General features: G+C 36.2%; 1 protein-coding gene across 1 annotated transcript in view; it reads left to right on the top strand.

Annotated features, from left to right (window-relative positions):
- Positions 1–20,255: 20,255 nt before the first annotated feature.
- Positions 20,256–25,958, top strand: part of hoe1 (OCA2 melanosomal transmembrane protein hoepel1) — a 280,461-nt gene continuing 274,758 nt past the window's right edge. The window contains exon 1 of the mRNA XM_073969102.1: positions 20,256–21,083. Within this exon, the coding sequence (XP_073825203.1) occupies positions 20,749–21,083 (335 nt within the window). The 5' untranslated portion in view covers positions 20,256–20,748. The remainder of the gene's footprint in view (positions 21,084–25,958) is intronic.

Raw genomic sequence — 25,958 nt, 5'->3', positions numbered from 1 at the left:
TCGGAAGATTTGACAAGTTGAAGGGGGCTTGTCGGAGATCCAGGTTCAAATCCCAGCCCGGCATATGCTGAAATTATTTTATTTTTGCCTTATTAAGGCGAAGGTCATTTTATAGCTGCCTTAGCCACCACGGCGCCCTTGGGCTTTCTATGTGCACAAACACAATCTCACTTGTGGTGAGTTTCAATCTTCCCTGCAAGCAAAAACTATCGCAGAACTGACTTAGGCGTGTCGCCCAGGGCGATGAAAACAGTCGCGGCGATAGTCGCGGATGCCAACCGGAAGTGACCTCCGTTGTGGAGAAATGAACCACGCCGGCGTGTCGTCTTGGAATTAAAAAATATGTATTTTCTTTATTTTTTTATATTTATTTTTCACATCTTTATTTTAATTTTTTTATTTTTATTTTTTTAAATTTTTTTAAATTTTTGTATTTTTATTTTTTTTAAGTACGCTCTTTTAGAGAATTTATTCTTTGGAATTTCCGACTACTACTAATTTTGTCATTTTAAAAATGTGATTTTTGTTGCCTGACTTGGGAAGCGAACCCGGACCTTCAGAGTGCAAAGCTAGTATGCTTATCACTGCACCACCGTCTCATATAATCATCAGATAGAAAAATTTTCTATATTTGTACAAATGTGTTGTATTATTTAATAAATGTAAACAATCGCCTTGGAAGTCACTCCGAAGTGTCGGCATACGCGATAAAAGGTAATCATAATAAGGCTTTAGAAATTGTTTGTATAATTCACCAATGATCTTCCTTGGCGTGTCTCTGGAGTGACCTCTTAGGCGAGGGAGTGAGAAACCCACTTCCAAATGCTAGCAGGGTTACTTCACCACAGATCATTTCTAAAATGAAATAAACAGACAGTGGCTGTGGAGGGATGGAGAATACCTCTTGTGCATGTGACTCACACAAACAGAGCGGTTGTAGTGCTTGGCTATCCCTGTTTTATAGTGATATTTTAATTAATTCTCTTTCGAGTTTAGCTGTTATGACCTAAGAATTGCATTAATATTTTATTTTTATGGAGTTGGACCATTTTTATACCCACACCATAATATGGAGGGTATAATTAAATGTGTCATTCCGTTTGAAACACATCGAAATTTCCACCGAAATTGTTGAAATTTGGTATTTAGTTCTCATTTGGGGTATAAAACTTTACATATGAAAGTTGTCGATATAAGTCCACGCCTTTATATAGCGCCCATAGAACAATACCTCCCAATTTTCGATATTTCAAAAGTTGTGGCCTCAATATTCGACCGAAATGGCTGAAATTTGGCACTTAGTCTTCGTTGGGGGTATAAAAATTTTCCCCAGAATTTTGTCGATATAGGTCTATGCCTTCATATAGCCTCCCATAGAACGGTACCTCCGGGTTTCCGGTATTTTTGAGATTGTAACCACAATAATTCATCGAAATGGCTGAAATTTGGTATTTAGTCTTCGTTGGGGGTACAAAACTTTTCACTGCATTTTTAGGTATAGGAATGGTACATCCCGAATTTCGAAATTGCTGAAATTTGATATTTAGTCTACGTTGGAGGTAAAAACATTTCCCCCATAGAACGGTACCTTCCAAGTTTCGTAATTATGAGGGTTGTGACGTCAATATCCCACCAAAATTACTGAAATTTGTTATTTAGTCTTCCATGGGGTTATAAAATATTCCAGAAGAGAATTATCAGTGTAGGTACCTCTTGATTTTCGGTACTTTGAAGGTTTTAGCCACGTTATCTTACCGAAATATCGAAAGTTTGGTATTTAGTCTTCTTTGAGTCTAAAAACATTCCGCCAGAAATTTGTAGGTATAGATCGAAGTTTTGATATAGCCGTCATATAACGGTACCTGCCGAATTTCGGTATTTTGAAATTGCTGAAATTTGGTATTTTGTCTTCTTCAGAAACGAAAGGAAAATAATTGTTCCATTTTACTTCAGTACAACTCGTGTTGGAGGGTATAACAAGTTCGGCCGGCAGAAGTTAACGCCGTTCTTACTTGTTTACCTTATTTAGGTATCAGTGGTCACAAAATATCTTCGCCTAAAATTGTGGTCAGTACAAAGTAATTGTATTGGTATGAATCAACCACTATAATTTAGCCATTTATTAACCGATTTGATCAAATAATAGCTTATTCGGAAGATATTATTCACCCCTTTAACAGGAAAAGGGATCAATAGAAATCCGTAGTGAAAAAAGAAGATATGCCCGTTTAAATTTGAAAATGTAAGAAACCCAGATTTTCAGTACTTTTACCGAACCAAAAGTATTTTCGTTGTCCATGGACCTTAACACGATAGAATTTTGTAACAGAACGCTTGAATATTTTTCTGGTCAATTTTTGTAGCACAATGTCATTTATCGATATTTGCCGACAAATGTGCACTTTATCAAGGCCAAAACTGCCTGAAGGAGCATTCCAATACTTTTGCGATGTACTAGAGAGTTCTTAATTATTGTGTTGGCTACAATTTTGGCCTTTGTGTTGGTTCGCAAATCTCAATGGTTTGTCTGTTATATGCCAAAATATCCAAAAAACGCCAATAAAAAACTTAAAGTCAAAATCGGGAGGCTCGATTTTCGCGGTAGACTTTTTTGCTCAGTTCAATCCCAGAAATCAGAAACGCGAAGGGCCCATTAGGGTTTTCAAATCGCCCGGCCTAATATATATATATATATATATATATATATATATATATATATATATACTAGTGGATCCGGTGGACCTCGTCTCGCAGTCATTTAAGGTTCATTGAAGTTGATTATTCTTCGGTACTTCCCGATTTTAGGTGTTTTGAGGGGATTTAGCAACATTTTCTCACCGAACTGGCTAAAATTTCGTATTAAATCTTCTTTGGAGCTACAAAATATTTTTTGTCAGTATAGATCAACGTTTTGATATAGCCCCATATAAGGTACCTCCCGATTTTCAGTATTTTGAAGATTTTAGCCACATTATCCTACCGAAATGACTGACGTTTGATATTTAGTATTCGATATGGGTAATAATTCATACCGAGAATTGTAGGTATCCCCCATAGAAAAGATACATTCGATTTTGAAGCTTTTGGCAAACAATATTAATTAATATTAATACCCTCCACCATAAGATGTTTGCCATTCCGTTCCTTCGTTCATTGCAACACTACCTTTTGTCTGAGAATCTATAAAGTATATATACTTACTTACTTAGCTGGCCCATTACAGAACATTTGTTTCATAGGCCGAACTAAGAAAAGATCTCCATTTCTCTCTATTTGTTGCTTCGCACTCTGGAATACCGCGCCTTTTCATCTCATCATCCACTTGTTTGCGCCATCTATTCCTTGGCCTGCCAATTCTGCGTGCACCGCCAAGCGGTCCGTATTTATACGCCTTTTATCGGGTTCATCATCGCTCATTCTTATGATATGGTCTAGCCAACGCAATCGCTGCATCTCGATACGTTTAACTATATTGATGTCGTTGTATACCATATACAGCTCGTGGTTCATGCGACGTCGATATTCACCGTCAACGCAGATTGGTCCGTAGATCTTTCGAAGAATTTTTCTCTCAAACACACCAAGCACTGCCATGTCTGCTTGCGCAAGTACCCAGGCTTCGGAGCCATACATCAGCACAGGTAGTATCAGTGTTTTGTAGAGCGTTATTTTTGTTTGACGAGATGTGGCTTTGTTTTTAAACTGCTTACTTAAACCAAAGTAGCATCTGTTGGCCAATACAATTCTTCTTTTTATTTCACTACTGATGTCGTTTGTTGTGTTTACGGAGGTGCCGAGGTAGACGAAGTCTTTTACTACCTCAATTTTATAGGAACCAACTTCCACAGTCGGTCCGAGCTCAATGGACGCATAAAGTATATACATATGTATATTATTGATCAGCATACACTTTTAGTTCGATTTAACAGTCCTTCTGTTGAAATCAACATTGAACTCACAACGAATTAAATTTTATGTAGTGATTTGTAGTAATCCTAAGATAATTGGTATTGAAAATGGGTCCCCATTTTTGTGAGGTCCCCACATAACGGCATTTTAAGGTTTTAACCACATTTTCTAACTGAATTAGCTTTAATCTCACATTTAATTTTTCGAGTGGTCAGAAAACTCCACGAAAATTTTTTGACATACGTCCCCATTTCGGCATATCCCAAACATAACAGTACATTGTTATCTAATTTTTCATTTAAGGAGGCTAGTGTTTAAAAAATTAAAGTATTAGACGTAGGTCCATATTTCCATCCAAACGAAATTGCATTTTTTTATTGTGGGTTGTCAGATTGGAAGGTACAACGATACCGCTCGATGTGAAATCTTTTAAAAGATTTTTCTCCTCTAGTGACGTTAACTTGGTATTTCAGATTCCCAATGGGCAGAAAACCTCGACACAGAAAATGATTAATATAGGTTCATATTTTGGTATACATATATCCTAATTGAAGGCACTTTTTATGAATTTTGAAGGTTGTACCCGCATCGTTTAAATGGAATGAACGAATGAGTAAAAAACCTGCTATACTATACCTGGTTTAAAAGAAAGTTACCAGTTAGTATATTCCACGTATCCTGAGAATAAGCCGTGGAGTTAGCAGCAGCTTTATTTTGGTTGTTAAGTTACCGAAAACTTTCGTTAATTACCGAAATTATAAGCATTTTAATTTTACTTTAATTTTATATTTGTCGGTAAGTCGAAAAATGGGTTACAGAATTCCATTACAGCTCTCGAATCGCTTTGATTTTTATTTTAACCCTCCGTCATGCACATGTTCCGATAGTCACGTACGTAGCGCATGTATCTGGCCAGATACAGTATGTATTTCAGTACATTTATATGAAAAATATGCTATTTTAGTGATATTAATATATTGTTATATTGTTATCACGCCAGGCAGATATATATATTTTTTTGCTCTTAGTACATGCTTAACACGTGTAAAAGATAATTGATTCGGGTTTCATTCATTCACAATGTTTCGTATAATGAACTGTCGAAAGTAGGTTCACACATTTATTTTTTTTTTGCACGTAGCTGCAAATTGATACCAAATTTTCGTGGAATCCAAATACCGATGACAAAAGAGGACGATAACGATCCTTTCTCGTTTCGTTAGGAATACATGTATCAATAAAGTACAGTACTCTTCATACGTATACGATGTATAGATGAAAAAATTTACATAAATTTTGTTTGTTGTTTGTTTTAATGTGTTTTTCAATAAAACGATACCTTACAATATTTGTAGAGGGTACCTGGAGACTCAAGCCCCTAGTTAAATTAGAAATATATTTAAATCACATTTGAATTCGTAAAATATCTGGCCAGATACATGTGCATGACGGGGGGTTAATAACTTGTATTCTCTGCCACCCACCCCCCATACGAAGGTACAAGTTTCATGAGGAGCAAGTCTATACTTCCTGGGAAAAAAGCCCGAAAGGTTTAAAAAATCCCCTATGGCACCATGTGTAGTGGTTAGAGCGCACGATAACTCCTGAACGAATCAACCGATTTGGACCAAAATTTGGTTCTCGCAATATTTTCTTCAAACTTAGATCAAGTTCGAAGATGGGCCATATTGTCCCAATTCTTCGGGTATCTTCCCCACCAAAGGGAGCAACCGTTTTGGTCCGTACTTTGCACATCGTAATATATCTACTGGATATAAATTAGATTTGAATATGGACTATATCGGTCCACTCCTTTGGGTACCTCCCACACAAAATTTCGGAAAAGTGCAGCTTAAGTCCTGCTGTCTCGAATCGCTTTGATTTTTTGTAACAACTTGTATTCACTGCCCCCATTACAACGGTACACGTTTCTTAAGGGGCATACACCCTGAGAAAACAGCCCGAAAGCTTAAAAATAATCCCTACGACCACCAAACTGGATACTGGGTTGTTCCAAACATAGCTATCGTATATTTCTGCAAATCTTAGACAAAGTTCGAAGATGGTACTTATCAGTCTACTCCTACCCACTAAAATTCAAAGATATTGGCTAACATGGAAAGGGGATATCCCATAAACGGAGCAACTCATTGGGGTCAAACTTTGGATCTTGTAATATTTTGTTCAAAGTTGGTCTAATTTCGAAAATGGGCCATATCGGCCCACTCCTTAAAGCACCTCCCTCACAAAAGTGCAACGGTTTTGTTTAAGTGCTGTTTAAGGTCTGTTTGAGGATCCGTTGAAAATTCCATGTTTCCTGATATAATGTTCCAAGAGCCCTAAATTATACCGTGACCAACTGAAATGAGTGATGTGTGAAATATCTTTCCCAAATAAGATCCAAAATTGACTAATTCTTACGACAAAACTTTTGAAATCCCCTAAATACATAATATTCTTGGAAAAAAGGAGTTTCAATTCACACAGGCTGAGGGTATATCTCTGTTGGCAAAGCCGACTGACACTTTTTTACTTGTTACTAGTTTTTTCGATATCATAAAGGAAAAATGGTTATTGTAGTAAAAGATTGTAGCTTCTTGCAGGTTCTGGAACAGGCATTTAAATTACATTGAAATACAATCCTCCTTTGTCAAACATATCAATCAGGGCTGGTAATTGGATGACTGTTTTCGTATGTTATTTGCTCTGTTCCAGAACCTGCAAGAAGCTACTATTTCTTGTGTGTTGTTGTGTTATGTACGTTTTAATTTTGAGAAGTTTTCGTTAAATTCTATTACAGTTCACGAGTTCGTGCCAAGCTGACAGTTTATTGTCTTCGGTAACCAGGGTTATCAGATTTTAAATCGCTAAATCAAGTGTCAGAAATCGCCAAACCGAAGATTCTCCAGTTTATGTTAAAAGGTTTACAGCATTTAGCTTTTTATATTGAGTTTTAATGACAGATTTGTATGGACTTTATGCTTGACATTTCTAATGTAATCTTTCTTTTTTCTCAAGGACTTTGTCGGATTTTTTTGCCCATTGGTGCTGTTTAGGATTTATTATTGTCCATGTCCTCCATCTTTAGCCCAAAGCGATCTAATTATAAATGTTAAAAAATGGTAAAATCGAATTTTCCCGCTTATTGAGACTTATATGTTTTTAGTTTTTAATGGTTGATGGCCCGTGGGTGAGGTTCAACGGTCCATCAGTCATGAAAAACTAAAAAGGAAATTTGTAAATATATCGTTTTTCTTAATAGAGGATATACCGCGCCACATTCGAAATTCATGTCTACATGTACCACGGCACATTCCACAAAATTTCATGATAATCGGTTCGTTAGTTTTCGAGATATAACATACATAAAAAAGTGGTCGGGACTTCTTGCACGAAGAAAGAAAATTTGATCGGGGGCGCAACCACCGTTGTCTCAAAAATTAATTTTTAAAAGTTTAGCAAATAAAGCGATTATAAAACAATATGCCCCCGAAATTCATCAACATATATATAGCAATTTGAACCACGGGACATTCCTGAACATTTTCAGAAAATTTCATGAAATTAGGTTCAGTAGTTTTGAAAGAATAATGTATTGAAAAGATTGGGCGTGGTAATAAGTTTTCAAGATATAAGTTTGACATAAAAGAAAGGCGTCGTAAATTTTCAAACCGATACAATCGATTAATTCTGGTAGATATTTTCAAACCGATACAATCGTTGTTATTACAAATGTAGCCTTTTTATAGATATTCAACAAAATATGCAGCCCTTTTTTCACAGGGCTCCAGTGGGAGTTAGAGGAATAAAATAACAAACAAGTAAAAAAGAATCAGTCGACTTTGCCGACAGAGATATACCCTCAGGCTATGTGAATTGGAACTTTCATCTACGGACAGACCGAAGGTATTAAGGGTCTTTTCGCAATTTTGTGGCACTTTTTGGACATTTGAACTTGCCGACTAAAATGTGGATTAGGATTAAAGTTCAAAAGTTTTGCGCAGGAGGGAATGGACCGACATAGTGCATTACGGAAGTGGATCTTATTTTGAGAGTCATATCTTTTCGATAGATAGTCATGATAGTCATTTCAGTGGGTTATCGTACACCTGTTGGAAAAGTATGCCAGGAAACATAGACTTGTCCACGATAAACATAATATGGCTGTAAACAGGAACACAACGAACATCATCGGTATAAATTTCCCAAGGATCTCCGAACAGACCCTAAACTGCACTTAGACACAAATGTTGAACTTTTGTGGGAGAGGTATCGTAGGGAGAGGACCGATATGGGTAATTTTAGAAGTTAAATTAAGTTTGGACAAAATATGACGAAGGCCAAATTTTGGACCAAATCGGTTTATCAGTTTGAGAGTTATTGTGCTCTCCAGCTACTACATATGGTGCCATAGGGGTTTTTACAACTTTCGGGCAAGAAGTATGGACTTGCACTGAAATAACTTTTACCGTCGTAATTGAGACAGCGATTGAAAGTTGCTTAAACAGAAACCAAAGTTAGTCGAGAGCAGGTCTTAAAGTGAACTTATCCGAAATTTTGTGCGGGAGGTAGCCGAAGAAATGGACAAATATAGTCCATATTCAAACCTTATCTATATCTGGTAGATATATTAGGATGCGTAATGTATAGACCAAATCGGTCCTTCCCTTCAAGAGTTATCGGCGCACATTTTTTCAGAACATGTTTGAACTTTTGTGGGGGAGGTACCCGAAGGAATGAACCGATATGACTTATCTTCGAACTTAAACTAAGTTTGGACAAAATATTATGAAAGCCAAATTTTGGATCGAATCTGTAGATCCGTTCGAGAGTTATGTCACTACACACGGTGTCATAGGGGTTTTTTGAACCTTTAGGCTAGAATTTGTACCGTCGTATGGGGGCCGTGAATACAAGTAATTACAACAAAAGTCAAAACGATTCGAGAACAGTTCCTAAACTGAACTTTTCCGAAATTTTGTGTGGGAGGTACCCGAAGGCATGGGCCAATTGAGTCCATATTGGATCCCCATCTAAGTTTGGTAGAAATTTCACGATGTGCAAAGTACGGACCAAATCCGTTACTCCCTTCAAGAGTTATCGTGCGCACAAATTTTCCGAACATTTTCGAACTTTTGTTGGGGAGGAACCGGAAGCAGTGGACCGATATAACCCTTCTTCGAACGTAAACTAAGTTTGGACAAAATATTGCGAAACCCAAATTTTGGACCAAATCGGTTCATCCGTTCGAGAGTTATTGTGGGCACCAGCCAGCCAGACAGACAGACATTGCTAAATCGACTCCAAATTGTCTGAAACACATTTCGTCCAAACATACTTGGGGTCTAAACCCATTATTTCGATGAGGCACATTTTGCCCGTATGAAAGTGTATATACCATCGTTAGCATAAATGCTGATGGTATAATAAAAAATGTTCACAGGGGCCATCCCTCTTCATTCTCTGAAAATTTCTAAATCAGTTCAGTAGTTTTGTAGATATAATTTATTTCAAAAAGTGGGCGGGGTCAAACTGTCTTTCCATAAAAACCTAAGTTGGGTTATGACGAACATTTAAAAATGAATTATCCAAATCGGTCCAGCCATGGGGTTTTTCGTTTGTTATGCATTGAAACAATAATTTGCGGCACTATAGAATATATCGGCGTGATATTCTAAATCAAACCATGCATGCCCGACCATCCGTTTGTGGTAATCACTCTTGCATTCTAAATAATGCCAAGTTCGAATAGATATACCCCCCATATAACTATAACATTTTCTGACAAATTGTAAGTAATTCGGTCAGAAAATGTATCTAAAAAGTAGAACAAACCTAAAATCGGGTGGTTCCGTTTATTGGGGCTATTCCACAACGTGGGCGATATAGCCCATCTTCGAACTTGACCTGCCTATATAGGGTTCTACCTCAATTATTGTGGACGCTAGAGTGTTCTTACAATAGACGGACATGCTAGATCGCCTTAGAATTTTATCCTGATGAAGAATAAGTACTTTATAGGGTCGCAAATGGTGATTCCAATGGCATATAAACGGAAAAACAAACTTAATATGCCCTTTATATTCAGGTGCATGCATTTTGTGTGCAAATCTGTTAAAAATTTAATTTAGTATTTGTGGTCTCATATAAAGCAACAAAATACAAAAAATTGTTTACTTAATAAATAAAGAGCAAATTTCATACAAATAGCCAACAAAATCGCCATCTATTCCGTAAAATCGCCAAAAATTGCCATGTCATTCAAAATTCGCCACGTTTGACGAGAAATCTCCATAACTGACAACCCTGTCGGCAACTCATATACTTCCAGTCGCTCGTTGTTGTTCTTGTAACAGTGATTTTATTATATGTTTGTAAATTCATTCTTCTGCTTAATCTGGCTCTGGGTCTATCTCTATAAATGCAGCTGCTTCGATGGCATGACAAAAAGATGTTAGGTGTTGATCTACCCTTCTTGAGTTTTCTTCAGAATTTGCCGTAAGGTCAAGATCTGGTCAATTATTTGGATTTGTCAGGTCTAAGGCAGTATTTATATGGTTCAAAATATGGCCTTCGTAATATTTTTTCCAAACTTAGTTCAAGTTCGAAGATAAGCCACATCGGTCCATTCCTTCAAGCACCTCCTCCACTAAAGTTCAAAAATGTTCGGAAAAAGTGTGCCCACGATAACTCTTGAAGCAAGTGACCGATTTGGTCCATACTTTACACATCCTAACATATCTACCAGATATAGATCAGGTTCGAATATGGACTATATTTGTCCACTCCCTCGGGTACCTTCACACAAAATTTCGGATAAGTTCACTTTAAGACCTGATCTCAAATCACTTTGATTTTTGTTGAAGCAACTTGCATTCGCTGCCTCCATTACGAAGGTAAAATTTTTTTTCAGGGGCAAGTCCATACTTCTTGAGTAAACAGCCCGAAAGGTGTAAAAAAAACCCTTATGACACCATTTGTAGTGGTTGAAGAGCACGATAATTCTCGAACTGATCAATTTTGTCCAAACTTAGTTTGCACGATAACTCTGGAACGGGGCAACCAATTTGGTCTAAACTTTGGATCTCCTAATATTTTGTCCAAAACCGCGGAAACGCTTGGTTTTGGGATCCGTCATTACAAGAAAATCTGCAATGTTATCCCATTTTCCGTAATGCCTTTTCTTGAATAGAATCTTTATTTTTTAACGTAATAGCTTGAAATTTTGCAAGAGCATGTATTTTAGTCTTATGTATTAGATTCAATCAAAAAACTAATTTTGACTTTTTTTGGAGATACGACTTCGGGCATTTCTGGTGACAATATACATACACTCCGGTTCATCTGAATAGAACCAACCAATATTTGTCTACAAATGCCGTTATATCTGACGATAGTAGAGGAATTGTAAATTATATTTTTGTAGACATGTAGAGTATATAGTAGACAATATTTTCAATACCTAACATGTTTCAGGTATAACCCATATACCGGTACCTTTTACTCGCTTTATGAAAAAAATGCCAAAATATTACAATGTTTTAATGCTTTACCAGGAACTGGGTGGTCATTGGCCGTTGACTTCTACAGGTCCAAAAAAATAAAAATATCCCACCACCAAACGCTTCATGTCACCATCAAGTCATTGGAATTTCAAAAGGTTCTAAGACATTTGATGTGAAGAAACAATTTAGTGATAGGGAAGGCAGATGCTAATTTTTTTCGAACGGAAAAAGATTTAATTTTTGATGGTTACAATGTTCACACATCTTTAGCTCATCGTATAAATACCAAAAAAAAATATTTCTGATCCGTTATTACGCAGGAAAGAGCGTCTGTTTTTGTGCTTTTCATGTCATGCGATATCTTCTAAATCAAAGACCTTGATGTTGACGGGAAGCATTCGGCGGTGGAATTTTTGTATTTTTTGGACCTGTAGATGTCCATGGTCAACGAAACTGGGTGGAACCCATCGATTTGCATTCACTTCCCTGAGATCAAATATCAATTTTTGGATTGGAAAGGTAGAAATTTGAGTTATCTTTAGCATATTTCATATTTTCCGGATTTATAAACCTATCAAATGTGACTTTTTTGTAATTTTATTGTAGTCTTTAAAATTTTGAACATAATTCAGTATAAAATTTTGACTTTATAAATTGTTTCTATTTCTTCATAAGAATATTTTTTGGAGCTCTAAGCATCGATTTTGATTAAATTCCAAGACCCTAATACACATTTTTTGCACAATATTTGTTGGCAATCAACACTCACGGCCTTTATTTATAATTATAAGAAGTTTTTTGTAAAAGTTTACCACATCTGACAAAGGATTTGTGAAAATTCTTAGGATGGTTCTATCGTGGTGAACATTAAAACATAAAACGAGTAAAAGGTACCGTTATAACCCATATGTGAAACATGTTAGGTATTGAAAATATTGGCTACTATATACTCTACATGTCTACAAAAATATAATTTACAAGTCCTCTCCTGTCGTGAGATATAACGGTATTTGTAGGCAAATATTGGTTGGTTTTATTCAGATTTACCGGAGTGTATATGTCAAAAAATGTAACAAAGGTGAACCTAAGTTTTGCACTATCATAATATGCGAACTAGTGTGTTATACCATAAAATATGAATATAGCTGAACCAAACGAAGTGTATTTGAACAAAGCTCAAAAATGTGGCTAAAAAAGTTAATTTCGTTGAAGCTAAGACCGCGTAAATTAATATAAATAGGTAGCCCACATTGCATCAGAGTAATCTACTGTCAAATGCCAAAATGTAGTGCGATATTTTTCTAAAAACTCTATTTTTTGATACAGCATTTACAATATGCTTTTGATTGTGCAGGGACCCCAAGATATTTTAGTTTTTTTGACGGTTCGGATAATATAAATCATAGGTCGTGAAAATCCATCCACTTGAACCGCTAAAACGGCTACTGGAAAAATTGAAAATTTTGCGACTTTTTAGAAAATATTGCGGATTTGATCGCGTTTTCTGTACCTAGGAAAAATTGTAAAAGCCAATCTTGTAGAGAATTTTCACAGATATAAGATTTTTTCTAGTGACACTTTAAGACTTGCCGTTTTTAAAATCGTGAAAGCCATGTTATAATAATGGTATAATTCTACCATGCGTGAAAACCTAAACAAATCTAAAAATGTAACCTGAACAAATCATAAATGTCTATCTTGTAGAGAATTTTCACAGCTATAAGTCCCATTTCGATAAAACCTGCCGCAAAAAATTCCCAGGCGTAAGCACCTTTCATTTAAAGTTAGTTCAAGCGCACCGCAAAGTGTTGAATTTTAATACATAAATTCTATTTTTGAAGATTTTTACTCCACTCCTAACAAAAATAAAGGGTTATCTGTCGGAATGTTTACCTATAATTAAGTGATGGAGATGTCCACTACAAAATTGGCAAAATTTCATGAGAAAATATGGTTATTCAAATACACCAATACATTAATTGGCATATCTTGCCTGTACACTGAGGCCTATACCTGATGTAAGATATCTCGGTTACATATCTCATCTGTAGACAAATATTCCTATCGGCTAAAATGAATTTCCTAAAATGCACATAAACTACACCATTTTCACAAGGAATTCGAAGAATTTCACTTGTAATTTGATTATTTCATTTGAAATTCGAAACATTTCACTTGTAATTTGAGAATTCCAATTGAAATTCGAATTATTTCATTTGTAATTTAAGAATTCCATTTGAAATTCGAATTATTTCATTTGTAATTTGAATTTTTTTCATTTGTAATTCGAATTATTTCATTTGTAATTCGAATTTTTCTATTTGTAATTTGAATTTTTCTATTTGTAAATCGAAGTTTTTCATTTGGAATTTCAAATGAAAAAAATTCAAATTTCAAATGGAAAAATTCGAATAACAAATGAAATAATTCGAATTACAAATGAAAAAATTCAAATTAAAAATGAAATAATTCGAATTTCAAATGGAATTGTCAAATTACAAATGAAATAATTCGAATTTAAATTGGAATTCTCAAATTACAAGTGAAATGCTTCGAATTTCAAATGAAATAATCAAATTACAAGTGAAATTCTTCGAATTACATGTGAAAATGGTGTAGTCAATATTTCAATAAAAAAATTATTAAATTTCCTTTACTGAATTTGATAATTGTAGAAGTGGATCGGACGAAGCCCTCAATCTAAAAATACGAATAACAACAACAATTCGTCTGTGAAAAAAAATTTTCAAATGATGTTTGTTATGGCATGGCTGCGAAAGCATTTCCAAAACATTTTCCAATTAATTAAAACAAAAGCAACCGAAAAACAAAACTAATGGAGGAAAACTGAACCCGAAATGTAGGTGAATGAGTGTGTTTGCATCCCGAACGTTATGTCGTCATGTGCCACATGCCACCACTGCATACACACACGAACACTTGTCATGGAGGAGGTGATGATGACAATGGCCATAGCGATGTCGATGATGATGATGATGATGTAGATGATCGACAATACACTTGGCATTGTGTCGTGTCCATAGACATTAACAAAAACTCAACAGCAACAACAAAAATGGCAAAATAATGCATTATAAAATTTCATTTCATTTGAATATGCTGTTGTTGTTGTTTATCTGTGAGTCCATACAAAGTAAATAAATTAGCAGCAACAAAACAATAAAGATGAAATAGCAGAAGAAAATGAGGAAATAGGTACGAACATTAAATAACCTGACATAACAGACCACAAATGAAAATCGATGTTCGTCGGTCAATGGCAAGAAAAATTCAGAGACACATTTCTCCCGTTTTCTCTTTCCGTCGGCCAACGTGGAAATGAAAAATTAAATCAAATAAAAGAAGCCGTCTGTCTCGTTGTCCACCACTTTGTATTGTTTATTTCCGCGGCTTGACTGCTCTCCTTCTCCATTCATAGCCGATGGTCAAATTGTTCGCGTGTATGTGTGTGGGTGCGTAAATGTATTTGATTTTAATATTAAAAATATCTGTTTTATTTTCGGACACTTTTAGTATAAAAACAAAACACAAACAGAGAATTGTTTGGAAATGAGAAAATCTAAAGGAAAATATGTCGAAGAAAATTGTTCCTCTGAGACTACGACAACGAAACGTCAAATCAACGACTTGTTGGAGGGAGAACTGATGGGATGGTAGATATAACCCAGTAAACTTAAGGGAGGGAAATTTGTTTATGTTCGAACATGAAAAGTTCTTGGACCAGGAAATTATAGATGTGCACCATGTTACAATAATTTAGAAGGTTGTGTAGTTTCTAAAAAATGAGCGAAAATAAGGCATTGTTATATTTTTTCTCCTCAGAATTCCTATAAATAAATATGCAGCAGGCTGTACTGCTTATTTGATTTTTGGATTATTTTGTAATCTTTTCATTACGAAGTCACCTTATATATACATGTGTATTAGGGTGGGCGATTTGAATGCCGAATTGGGATGTACTAGAGAGCTTTTAATTATTGTCTTGGCTACAATTTGTGTTTTAGTATTGGACCGAAAATCTCAATCGTTTGGCTGTTATATGCCAAAATATCCAAAAAACGTGGATAAAAAACTTCAAAATCGGGAGGCTCGATTTTCACCGTAGACATAGTGGACTTTTTTGATCAGTGCAATCCCAGGAATCAGAAACGTAAAGGGCCCAACAAGATGTTTTTCCTTCCATACATTGCGCCCCGTGGTTTAATGGTATGCAAACCCGCCTTGCACGCTGAAGTTCGTGGGTTCGATTCCCCGCCCAAGCAACATCAAACAGTTTTCAACGGTGGCAAAATACATACTCCTCAGTAATGTTGGCGACATTTCCTGAGTATTTCAGCCATGTAAAACTTCTCTACAAGTGGTGTCTTAAGACACGCCGTTCGGACTCGGCGATAAACTGTAGGTCCCATATCATTGAGCTAATATGAATTGGGGTGCACTCATTGATATGAGAGAAGTCTCCCTTGTCCCATCTGGGATGTTTGTGGAGCAATTATTATATTACAATTCGCCCCCGGGCTAATGTGTATGTATGTTCAAAAGTTTATTTCATTACAAGGTCGGGCAATGAGCCCACAAATCCCACTGCGGCAGGTTCTTCGATACCGGATTGACCCGGAACCACAAAACATCCGTTGTTCCGGCCAGCGGCTGCCACCTCAGTGTGCACATGTTCGTATTTGTATCGTTTTTCTGTGATGGGAGCAACATATACCGGAATGACTGTTCCGGCTTCTTTTGGAGCGTGATGGGGGCGGGGGAAACCAAGTACCAATTTATATATGTTCAGTTTGTCACATCCGCATTGACATCACACAAACTTCGATGAGGAGCAATAGATGCCGGTAGTGGGTGCATCTCAGGGGTTGTTCTGGATTCGTCCATTCGAGGGACTATGTGGATGCATACTTCGAGAACACAGCCTCCAGTGAGTAGTCGTCATCATCAGAATATGAGAGTTCCCCGCAGTTCCACACCAACCGCCGCGCACGGAATTATTAATACCAGCCGCTGTTGTTCCAATCCCTGAAAATGCATCTATTTGGTAGAGTTGCTGCTAATCATGGGAAAGCTCATTGGCCTAGTTTCAGAGAGTTCACGAATCACTGCTTCAGAGATCTACCCAACACTTCTCATATTCGGGTAGCAGAAAGGACGTTTTGAGATATCATCGATGCAGTAGCCGCTCGCCATATACCTGCTGGTCGAATACCCGAAGTGAGACCAGACATCTCAGCAGAGGCGACGCAATCAGCAAATGAGCTTGATGTGACCCCAGAGTCAGGGTACTGACACAGTAAGTTAAGAGTTTGGTCGGTGAACATAAGCGGAACAAGTGGTTAAATCATCTGAAGAGTTGCAACATCGGAGCCGGAATAAGTGATCTGTGGGAAAAGGTTAAGTCACTCTCGAACCCTGGAAAGAAGGATATGACCTCAGAACAAAAAGTCGAAGCCCCATAACGTGAAACAGGGAGTTCCTCAAGGTGGGGTGTTAACTCCGGAACTGTTTAACCTCTGCCTCTCCTATATTCCGTCCCTCCAGGCGGCATTGAGATCGTTACGATCTTATGTCATTTGTAAAAGGCTGAACTCCTATTTGACTGATCGTATAACACCTTTTTCCACTCGAGCAATATGCAAATATAGGTCACTAACTCTACGGCCACGCTTTTCACCACATAGACTACCCCAAAATTCGTCAGCATGTTCATGTCATCCGCGACAAACAAACCTTGTTGACCATCACATATAACGCGATAGTTCGGACTGTGATGCCAGTTTGGTGCGCGAATATAAGCCAAACGAGATGGAAAAATATTTAAGCCTGCGGCATTCTACCCTGCGACGTGCAAGAGTGTGCCTCCTCAGTCTTCAATGGCCCATCTACATGAGGAGGCAAAGATTCTTCCAGAACAGCATCACAATGACACAATTGCAGATGTCATAAACAACTGCAACTGAATGCGGTCCTCGGTGAACATCCCCTATCTAGGAACGTCAGTCTCCACGACAAAGCAGAGTAGTTTTGGATCAACTACGCTTGGGATGGTGCAGGCGTCGGCATTACTATAGGGCAAGGATCGGTGACACCGTGCAAAACATATGCCCGCACGACTCACTGCACCTTTTCAACTATCCTGCCAAATCTATTCAACTAACTCCAGTAGATCTGTGATTACATCCCATCGAAACTGCCACACTCCTAAAACTGGAGATACACCCAGAGCTAGATTAAGCCGGAAAACGAGTATATAAAAATATTAAATATTGTAACAAAATAACAACAAATATCAGCGTCGTATGAACCTCGAGCTGTACCGACTATATAACTGCATTAGCAAACATAAACGTATCGTGTTCGATTATGAACCCGCCAAAAAGGTGTATAAAAACGAATGGCGAACTGCGACATACACACATTTATAAATGGTGGTTGTTTTTCGTTTATATAGAAATACCAAACACAAAGCAACAACAGACGCGTAGATACATTCAAAATTCCAAATAACAGAAATAGCGTCACACATTAAAAAAAGAAACAAATAAAAGCTATTAATTATGAAATATAGAAATATCGTTGAACGCTTCTCGTTTTTATACCCTCAGCCTTTAGGCTAGAAAGGGTATATACACTTTCATACGGGCAAAATGTGCCTCATGGAAATAATGGTTTTAGACCCCAAGTATGTTTGGACGAAATGTGTTTCAGACAATTTGGAGTCGATTTAGCAATGTCCGTCCGTCTGTCTGGCTGGCTGGTGCTCACGATAACTCTCAAATGGATGAGGCGATTTGGTTATCGTAATATAATAATTTGGCTATCGTAATATTTTATCCAAACTTAGTTTAAGTTCGAAGATGGGCCATATCGGTCTACTCCTTCAGGTACCTCCCCCAAAAAAGTTCGAAAATGTTCGGAAAATTTTTGCGCAAGATAACTCTTGAAGGGAGTAACCGATTTGGTCCATACTTTGCACACGTGAAGTTTCTACCAGACTTAGATAAGGTTTCAATATGGACTCAATCGGTCCGCTCTTTCGGGTACCTCCCAAACAAAATTCAGGAAAAGTACAGTATAGGGCCTGCTCTTGAATCGCTTTGATTTTTATCGTAGCAACTTATATTCACTGCCCCCCATACGACGGTACAAGTTTCATCAGGGGCAAGTCCATACTTCCTGAGAAAATAACCAGAAAGGTGCAAAAAACCCCTATGACACCGTGTGTAGTGGTTGGAGCGTGAGATAACTCTCGAACGGATCTGCCGTTTCGGCCCAAAATGTGGCTTCGTAATATTTTGTGCAAACTTAATTTAATTTCGAAGATAAGCCATATCGGTCCACTCCTTCAGGTACATCCCCCACAAAAGTTCAAAAATGTTCGGAAAAATTGTGGGTACGATAACTCTTGATAGGAGTGACAGATTTGGTCCATACTTTACACATCCTAATATATCTATCAGGTTCGAATATGGACTATATTTGTCCACTCCGTCGGGTACCTCCCACACACATTTTTGGATAAATTTCCATTAACCTCTTTGATTCAATTCCATTTGGGCATTTAATTTACTAAAAAGCACAATTTCTTTGAGAAAACACAAACGCTGATTTATTAATTCACTTACCGTCTTTATTCAACGACTGCCTTGGGGAAACTGAAGAAAAATGTCTTTCACGCAAAATTAACAAAAATAATTCATACCATTTTTTTTCTTTTCTTCTTCGCAACAACAACAAAGAGCGGAAGACACGTGTTTGGCCGCGATATCCATAGACACTACCAAAGTAAAGAGTAAAGTTTTTCATCCTCCCGTCGTCGTTTCCACGTGTTCTATTGCACCATACAGCTCTTGATTACACAGGGCTCGCTTACCCTGTTGTTACTCTCTTTGACAAAAATCCTCTCTCCACCCATAAAATATATGTTCCAACATAAAGTTGAGATATGTTACAAAATGTTGCAAACATATATTTGTTTGGACCCAAACGTAATATGTTTGGATCCAAACATATATTTGTTTGCAACCAGCCCCAAACATATGTTCGTTTGGATCCAAACATATTTCTAACATATATTTTTCTGCGTGTAGAAATTAACAATCGGTGAACACAGCAAATTGGGGTTTTGGTTTCTGAACCATTGTGCTCCGTGAACAACCTGCAGCAAAAAATTTCATTCGGACCCGACAAGAGTCGGGGAGGTACTCCAAAGATGGGATAGATATAGTCCATATTCGAAACTGATCTATGTCTGAAGGAAATATGACGACTTGCAAAGTTTAGACCCAATCTGTTATTCCTTCGAGAATTTAAGTTCGCACCATTCTACCGAAAAATTTTGAACTTTTGTGGGGGAGCTCCCTAGAGAGTGGACCGAAATGGCTCTTATTCGAACTTGATCTACGAGAACCAAATTTTGGACCAAATCGATTTATCGTACGATCTAGATTTATTGTACGAATTATCCAGCAAACAGACCGACGACTCTGAAACAAATATCGTCCAAACATACATGGGGTCTAAAACCATTATTTCGATGAGGCACATTTTCATCATATCAAAGTGTATGTATCCTCTTTAGCCTAAAGGCTGAGGCTATAAATAACAATAATCAGCCGGTTAGAAAATAGTGAATCATGTCAAATTGTGTGCTGGGTATATGATTAACGTAGGCAATAGTTTATTTTTTGTTGCTTTCCGCCATTCTTTTGCTCTGCAATGTTTAATTTTTGGGACGAGACAAATTGTCGTTTGTGTTCAATCGATGTGTTTGGATATTTCTCATTTAGGGTGGCATATGTTTCTCCGTTCATGGACGCCAATAGTTTTGGATTCAAAGCGTTTTGAAATACACATTTCACACTGAAACGGACGAGTTTTCGTTAATTTCCATTTGAAAAATTGTTTGCCTTGGAAAAGTTAGGCAAAGCGAAATTTTTGATCGTATAATCGTATAATACATTTTTAATAGAGGTTTTTATTCAAAGTTGGCCTAATAAAATTTTGTTTATGTTCATAAAAAAATATTCAAAATATTCTATGCAAATTGAAAATATTTTATGAACCTAAAAACGTGTTGTGATAAAAGTCAATATCATAAGAAATTAAAGAGAAAATACACCAATTTAATAAACAAATTGAAGTTTTGTTAAAATATTTCCGAAGAAAATGTCCATTTGATTGCAGTGATACGTCCGTCACTTAATATCAGATTCGTATTTCCATAGTTAATCTTCCTTTTGCGTTGCATATTCCTTCCTTGTTTTTTGTGTTTTGTGAATTTTATGAAACTTTTTTGATTGGAGAAAAAATGTCTCAAAACATAAGGCAAAGACCCAAATTCGTTATTACCGATGAAGATCTGGATGATTATAATCATAATTTAGATCAACATCAACATGCCTTTCATCAAATCTATCAACGGCAACAGCAACAACAACAGCCACAACAACACCAATGCGCTCATAGCCATCATCACCGCCAACAACCGCAACAGCAACAACAGCGTGCTGGTTACTATCACCCTGTTGCAGCTGCAGAAGATGATGATGATGATGAAGATGACGAAGAGGAGCGTCATTCAAAAATACAGGATATACTTCATTGGCTGCATCAACGACAGCCACATAATAATTCTGGAAATCGGTAAGTGTTTCAATTATGTTTTTTCTTCTTTTACTTTTCTGTTTCGCCACTTTTTTTGGAGGTCATGGCAGACCAGACCGTGTCGGTATGTGCCCACGCTTTTGTTTAACTGCCGCAGCGTCATGGCTATTTCAGCTGTTGTTGCCATCATTAATCAACAGATTTTTGCTACGTTTCGTGTTTGTTTTTCTAAACAAATATTTTCATTTAATAAAGAGTACGAAGGGGACATCTTAAAAACGTGAACGAAGGAAGATACACGAGAGAGATTAATTAATATAAATTAAAACTTTTCGTAATTAAATTACTGACTGTGTGATATTATTGATTGTTGCGGCATCTTTTGGAATTTTAGATAAAAGAATACGTGTTTTGACACACGAATATGCAATTCAACAAATACAGTCATTTTTTAAATATTCATAAGTAACAAATCAGGCCCAATTTGTATGGGGATCAAAGCGGTTCTTACAGTATCCAACGGTAGATTATATTTCCAAATTCCACGAAATGCTTTAGAGTTTTTGGTTCATTTGGTTTAATTTTTTTTTGTAAAAATTCTTGCCTTCTTGCTTTTACTTTGCAACAATAGTTGTGGTTCAGTGCTTTGTATCCAATCGAATTAGTTCCTGATGGGTATAGAACTTCCTTGAAGAAAATTGCCAATAGAGATCCATGTTTTTATAGTCCCCACTATTTTATATATTTTGAAATATTAAGAGTTGTTTACAAAGTTCGACCCAGTCTAACTTAGCGTAGTTCTTGCCTGTATTTTTTGTAATGTGGTAGACAGAGGAAATTTCTTATCACGCATTTTTCCGAATTTGAATTTTGAATGAAACAGACACGGCTTAATTTTTTGTCTTGATGTTTTGCGCTGTACCTCCTCGTGCTAGCAACATTGCCCAGTACTTTAGGTCAGATTTCGAAAAAATGTGTGAAATCGAAAAATTTGGCGCCAATTTCCAAAGAAATAAAAATAAAGCCGGTTTACATTTTGACATTGTCCACATGGCTCCTTTTTGTTGATATAGATATCTAATTCCAAAATTTTATTTTTAAACGTGGTCTCTTTAAGCAAGAGACACTGCTTTTAGTCCATATTTAGATTAGGCAATTTTCCTTGCCCCCACACCACCATATTACAACGATTTTAGGCCGAAAATGTAGACAAAAACATACAAATATCTGAAGTTCTATAGGAAAAAATTTAACCCTTATTGGATTTGGTTTCATATTCATGCATTCTCTGAAAAATGTGCAAAGTTTTAGTTCGATTGGTCAACTGCAACTGTGTGGAAAATGAATTACTAGATTTGAAATAAACAGACACCAAAGCAAGCTAAACAAAGCACTGTAAAAACAATAATTTTTTCTAACCCAGCGTTTACACATGCCAGTGACAGTTCGAAAAATCCAATACATACACAATATTTTACTACCACAATTACATTTTTTGAATTGTCGACTCCACTGGCACTAGATTTTTCATGCCACTAAAATTTTCAAGTGCGTGCCAGTGATCTGTCGAAAATGAAAAAAGAGTTGCCGGACTATTTTTAATGCATGTACATTTTTGTTTCTTTTATGAATGCAAAGATTCAATGCATATTTTCAAAAAGATTATGAAATACAAATGATACATCTCGGTAGCTGCCATATATTAGTGGTACATAAAGACATAATTTTTATATTTTTTATGAAAATTCATTATGTTTATGATTGCAAACAGTATTTTTAAAACGAAATAAAATAAAAATAATAATGTGAATTGGGTTTTAGATCTGAAATATAATGCAATTTTGTGTGTTATATGCCGCTTAAAATAATTTTGAAATTGAACTTGCACTGGCATGTGTAAACACACAAGAAAACTGCATGCCAGTCTAACACTTTTTCGGCACTTTCGAGTATAATACATGTACTCAGTTGGCACCAATTTACTGGCATGTGTAACTGCAGCGTAAAGTCAAATTGGAATAATTATGTAAAATAATTTAAAAACAAGTAAAGAAGTATCAGTCGGCTTTACCGACAGAGATATCAGGAAAAATGTCTAAAATTGTCTTTTCCATTTCAAAAAAATCAAAAAAATTTTTTGATACTACATCAATGGTTTTTGGTACATAGATTAAGAAAAAAATATGCTTTCCAAATCTGTTTTCGTTACTAACTTTGATCGTTGCGCGCAAAAGATATGACCGTTTTAATTATGATAATTAGAAAAAATTCTAAAAAAAATCGCAGCTTAATATAGTTAGCTGTTATATCCTATTATCGTTAACTGAATTCGTAACCTTTGCGATGATGCAAAAAATAATCGCAAAGTCTCAATGGATTCGCGAAAAATCAAATTTGTCAAATAATTTCACGTATTTACAAACATATTTTTAAAACAATAGCGCTCATACTTACGAAAAATATATAAAAAAATTATAACAGCATCCAGACATTTTGAGGAATAAAATGAAACCTAAGTTGTGAAGGTTGGAGCTATAGTGTTCATGTTATTTACAAAAATACGAGGAAAATATTAGGAAAAAATTAAAATCATATAATTCTAATTTTATTTTTTATGGTTTTATAGGAAAAGTTGGAGAAAAAATGTTTGAGTTCTTCGGCATTTTCGTGAAAATTTCACGCAATAATGATGATATTCCGTTGTAACAAATTGTTCGCTTATAGTTTTTCTATTGGATAATATTATTAGAACCTAATATTAAATCACAAGGAATTCCAATTGTCGCATAACGTTAAAATAATGTTATATTGAATATTATAGCATTTGAGACGCATATAAACCGCTTAATTATGAAAATGACATGATGCGCATCCGATTTTCCAACACAGCGAATCAATTCCTCTTATTTGATGTACAGTTTGTCAAATTCTATTTGGCGGCCACGATGTAGCATCTGCTGCATATTAGGGTGCAAAATACTGTAAAATGGTCATAATTTCCGCGAAGTTCATTTACATTTTATGCGCATCCGATTTTAATAATCACCATTAAAAAATACATCATTCTATGCCGTTTCAATGCGATCCATCAAGAACCGTGGATGTAGCATCGCACTCAATTTTTAGAAAAAAATCTTTTATATCTCTGGATTTACGAGAGCTTTTAAATATCTGTTTTCGCACAGTTTCAAAACGCGTATTGATCTATTTATTTAAGTAGAACTGGCACATACAAAACGCGTTTTAATATGCAATATTTTCAAAATAATTTTTTGCAAATTTTCGAAATTTGAGGGGTATCATATCCGCCGATCTAGTGGGTGGATTTTTACGCGTCGCAGCTTGTTAGATTCAGAACGTAAAAAAACTAAATTTACGCGGGTTTCCACGGAAATCGAATGACGTTTGTAAATTTTAAACCAAAAAAATAGGTTTTTGAGAAAAATTTACGCACAAAAATTTCGTGTTTGGGCGCAGATTCCTGTGATCCTTTGAGGGCTACACCCTCATGTTATACATTAAAAAATGCGAAATCGCGAGTACTACAATAAAATAATAAGCTTTAAGGGAAATCGAGCTGCGCGTCCCGATTAGAGCAAAAATTCAAAAAACCGCATTTTTCAGGTTTCAAAATGTCAGCATCCGTTTGAGGTAGATACAGTGGATATATTAAAAAATCATACATTAGAAACTTCAACTCTGAAGTGAACTCTTTAACTTCTCCTTTGAGCATTAAGCTCTACATTGTGTTGTAAAACCACTAATTGGAAAATAACATAATGAAACTCGTTTAATTCAACGATTTTTTTCCGATTTTTTTACATTAGTACGACCACAGCTTCCGCTCAAATTATTATTTTAAGAAACCCCTCGGTGAATCGGGCTAAAACAGTTTGTTTTACCGAAATGCGGTCAAAAGTTATGGTATAGTAAAACTGATCGCGAGTTACAATACCCTATACCTCAGTTTCAACATAAGTTAATTTTCTACAAAAAGCTTGATATACCCTCAGCCTGTGTGGATTGAATTACTTTTTTCTCAAAAAAAAACTTATGTATTAAGGGGAGTTTTCAAAATTTTGGGCATATGCAACCACAAAAGTATGGAAAGGATTAAAGCTCACAAATTTGCGGGGATATCGATAGATAGGGCTTTATTATCACACTAGCCTACCAAAAAAATAATATCACTGTAAACAGGTCCACTAGGAAAACCTTCGGTAAAAATGTCCAAAGGATCCTCGAACCACACAAAAATGTTGAACATGTGTGTGGACAAGGATTGGACAGATATGGCCCAAATTTGAACATAAACTAAATTTCGCCAATATTTAGAGATCCAAAGTTTGGACCAAATCGGTTGCTACGTTAATGAGAAATCGCGCGTACCATTTTAGCGGATTTTTCGAACTTTTGCGTGGGAGGTACCGGAAGGAGTGGACCTATAAGCACCACCTTCGAATTTCATATAATATTCGAAGAAATATTGCAATATCCAAACTGCGGACGAACGCAGTATTCGATTCGAGCCCTCCAGTCACTACATATGGTGTCATAGGGGGTTTTTACAACTTTCGGGTTGTTTTCTCAAGAAGTATAGACTTGCCCCTGAAAAAACTTTTACTGCCGTAATTGAGGCAGCGAATGCAAGTTACTTCAACAAAAATCAAAGGATTCGAGAGCAGGTCTTAAAGTGAATTTATCCAAAATTTTGTGTGGGAGGTACCCGGAGGAGTGGACAAATATAGTCCATATTCGAAACTGATCTATACCTGGTAGATATTTTAGGATGTGTAAAGTATGGATCAAATCGGTCACGCTCATCAAGAGTTATGGTGCGCACAATTTTTCCGAACATTTTTGAACTTTTGTGGGGGAGGTACCTGAAGGAGTGGACCGATATGGTTTATCTTC

Source organism: Musca autumnalis, unplaced genomic scaffold (assembly GCF_047663935.1).
Source record: "Musca autumnalis isolate F117 unplaced genomic scaffold, ASM4766393v1 scaffold_2, whole genome shotgun sequence".
Classification (NCBI taxonomy): Eukaryota; Metazoa; Arthropoda; class Insecta; order Diptera; family Muscidae; genus Musca; species Musca autumnalis.
This window is presented reverse-complemented; position numbering and strand designations above follow the sequence as displayed.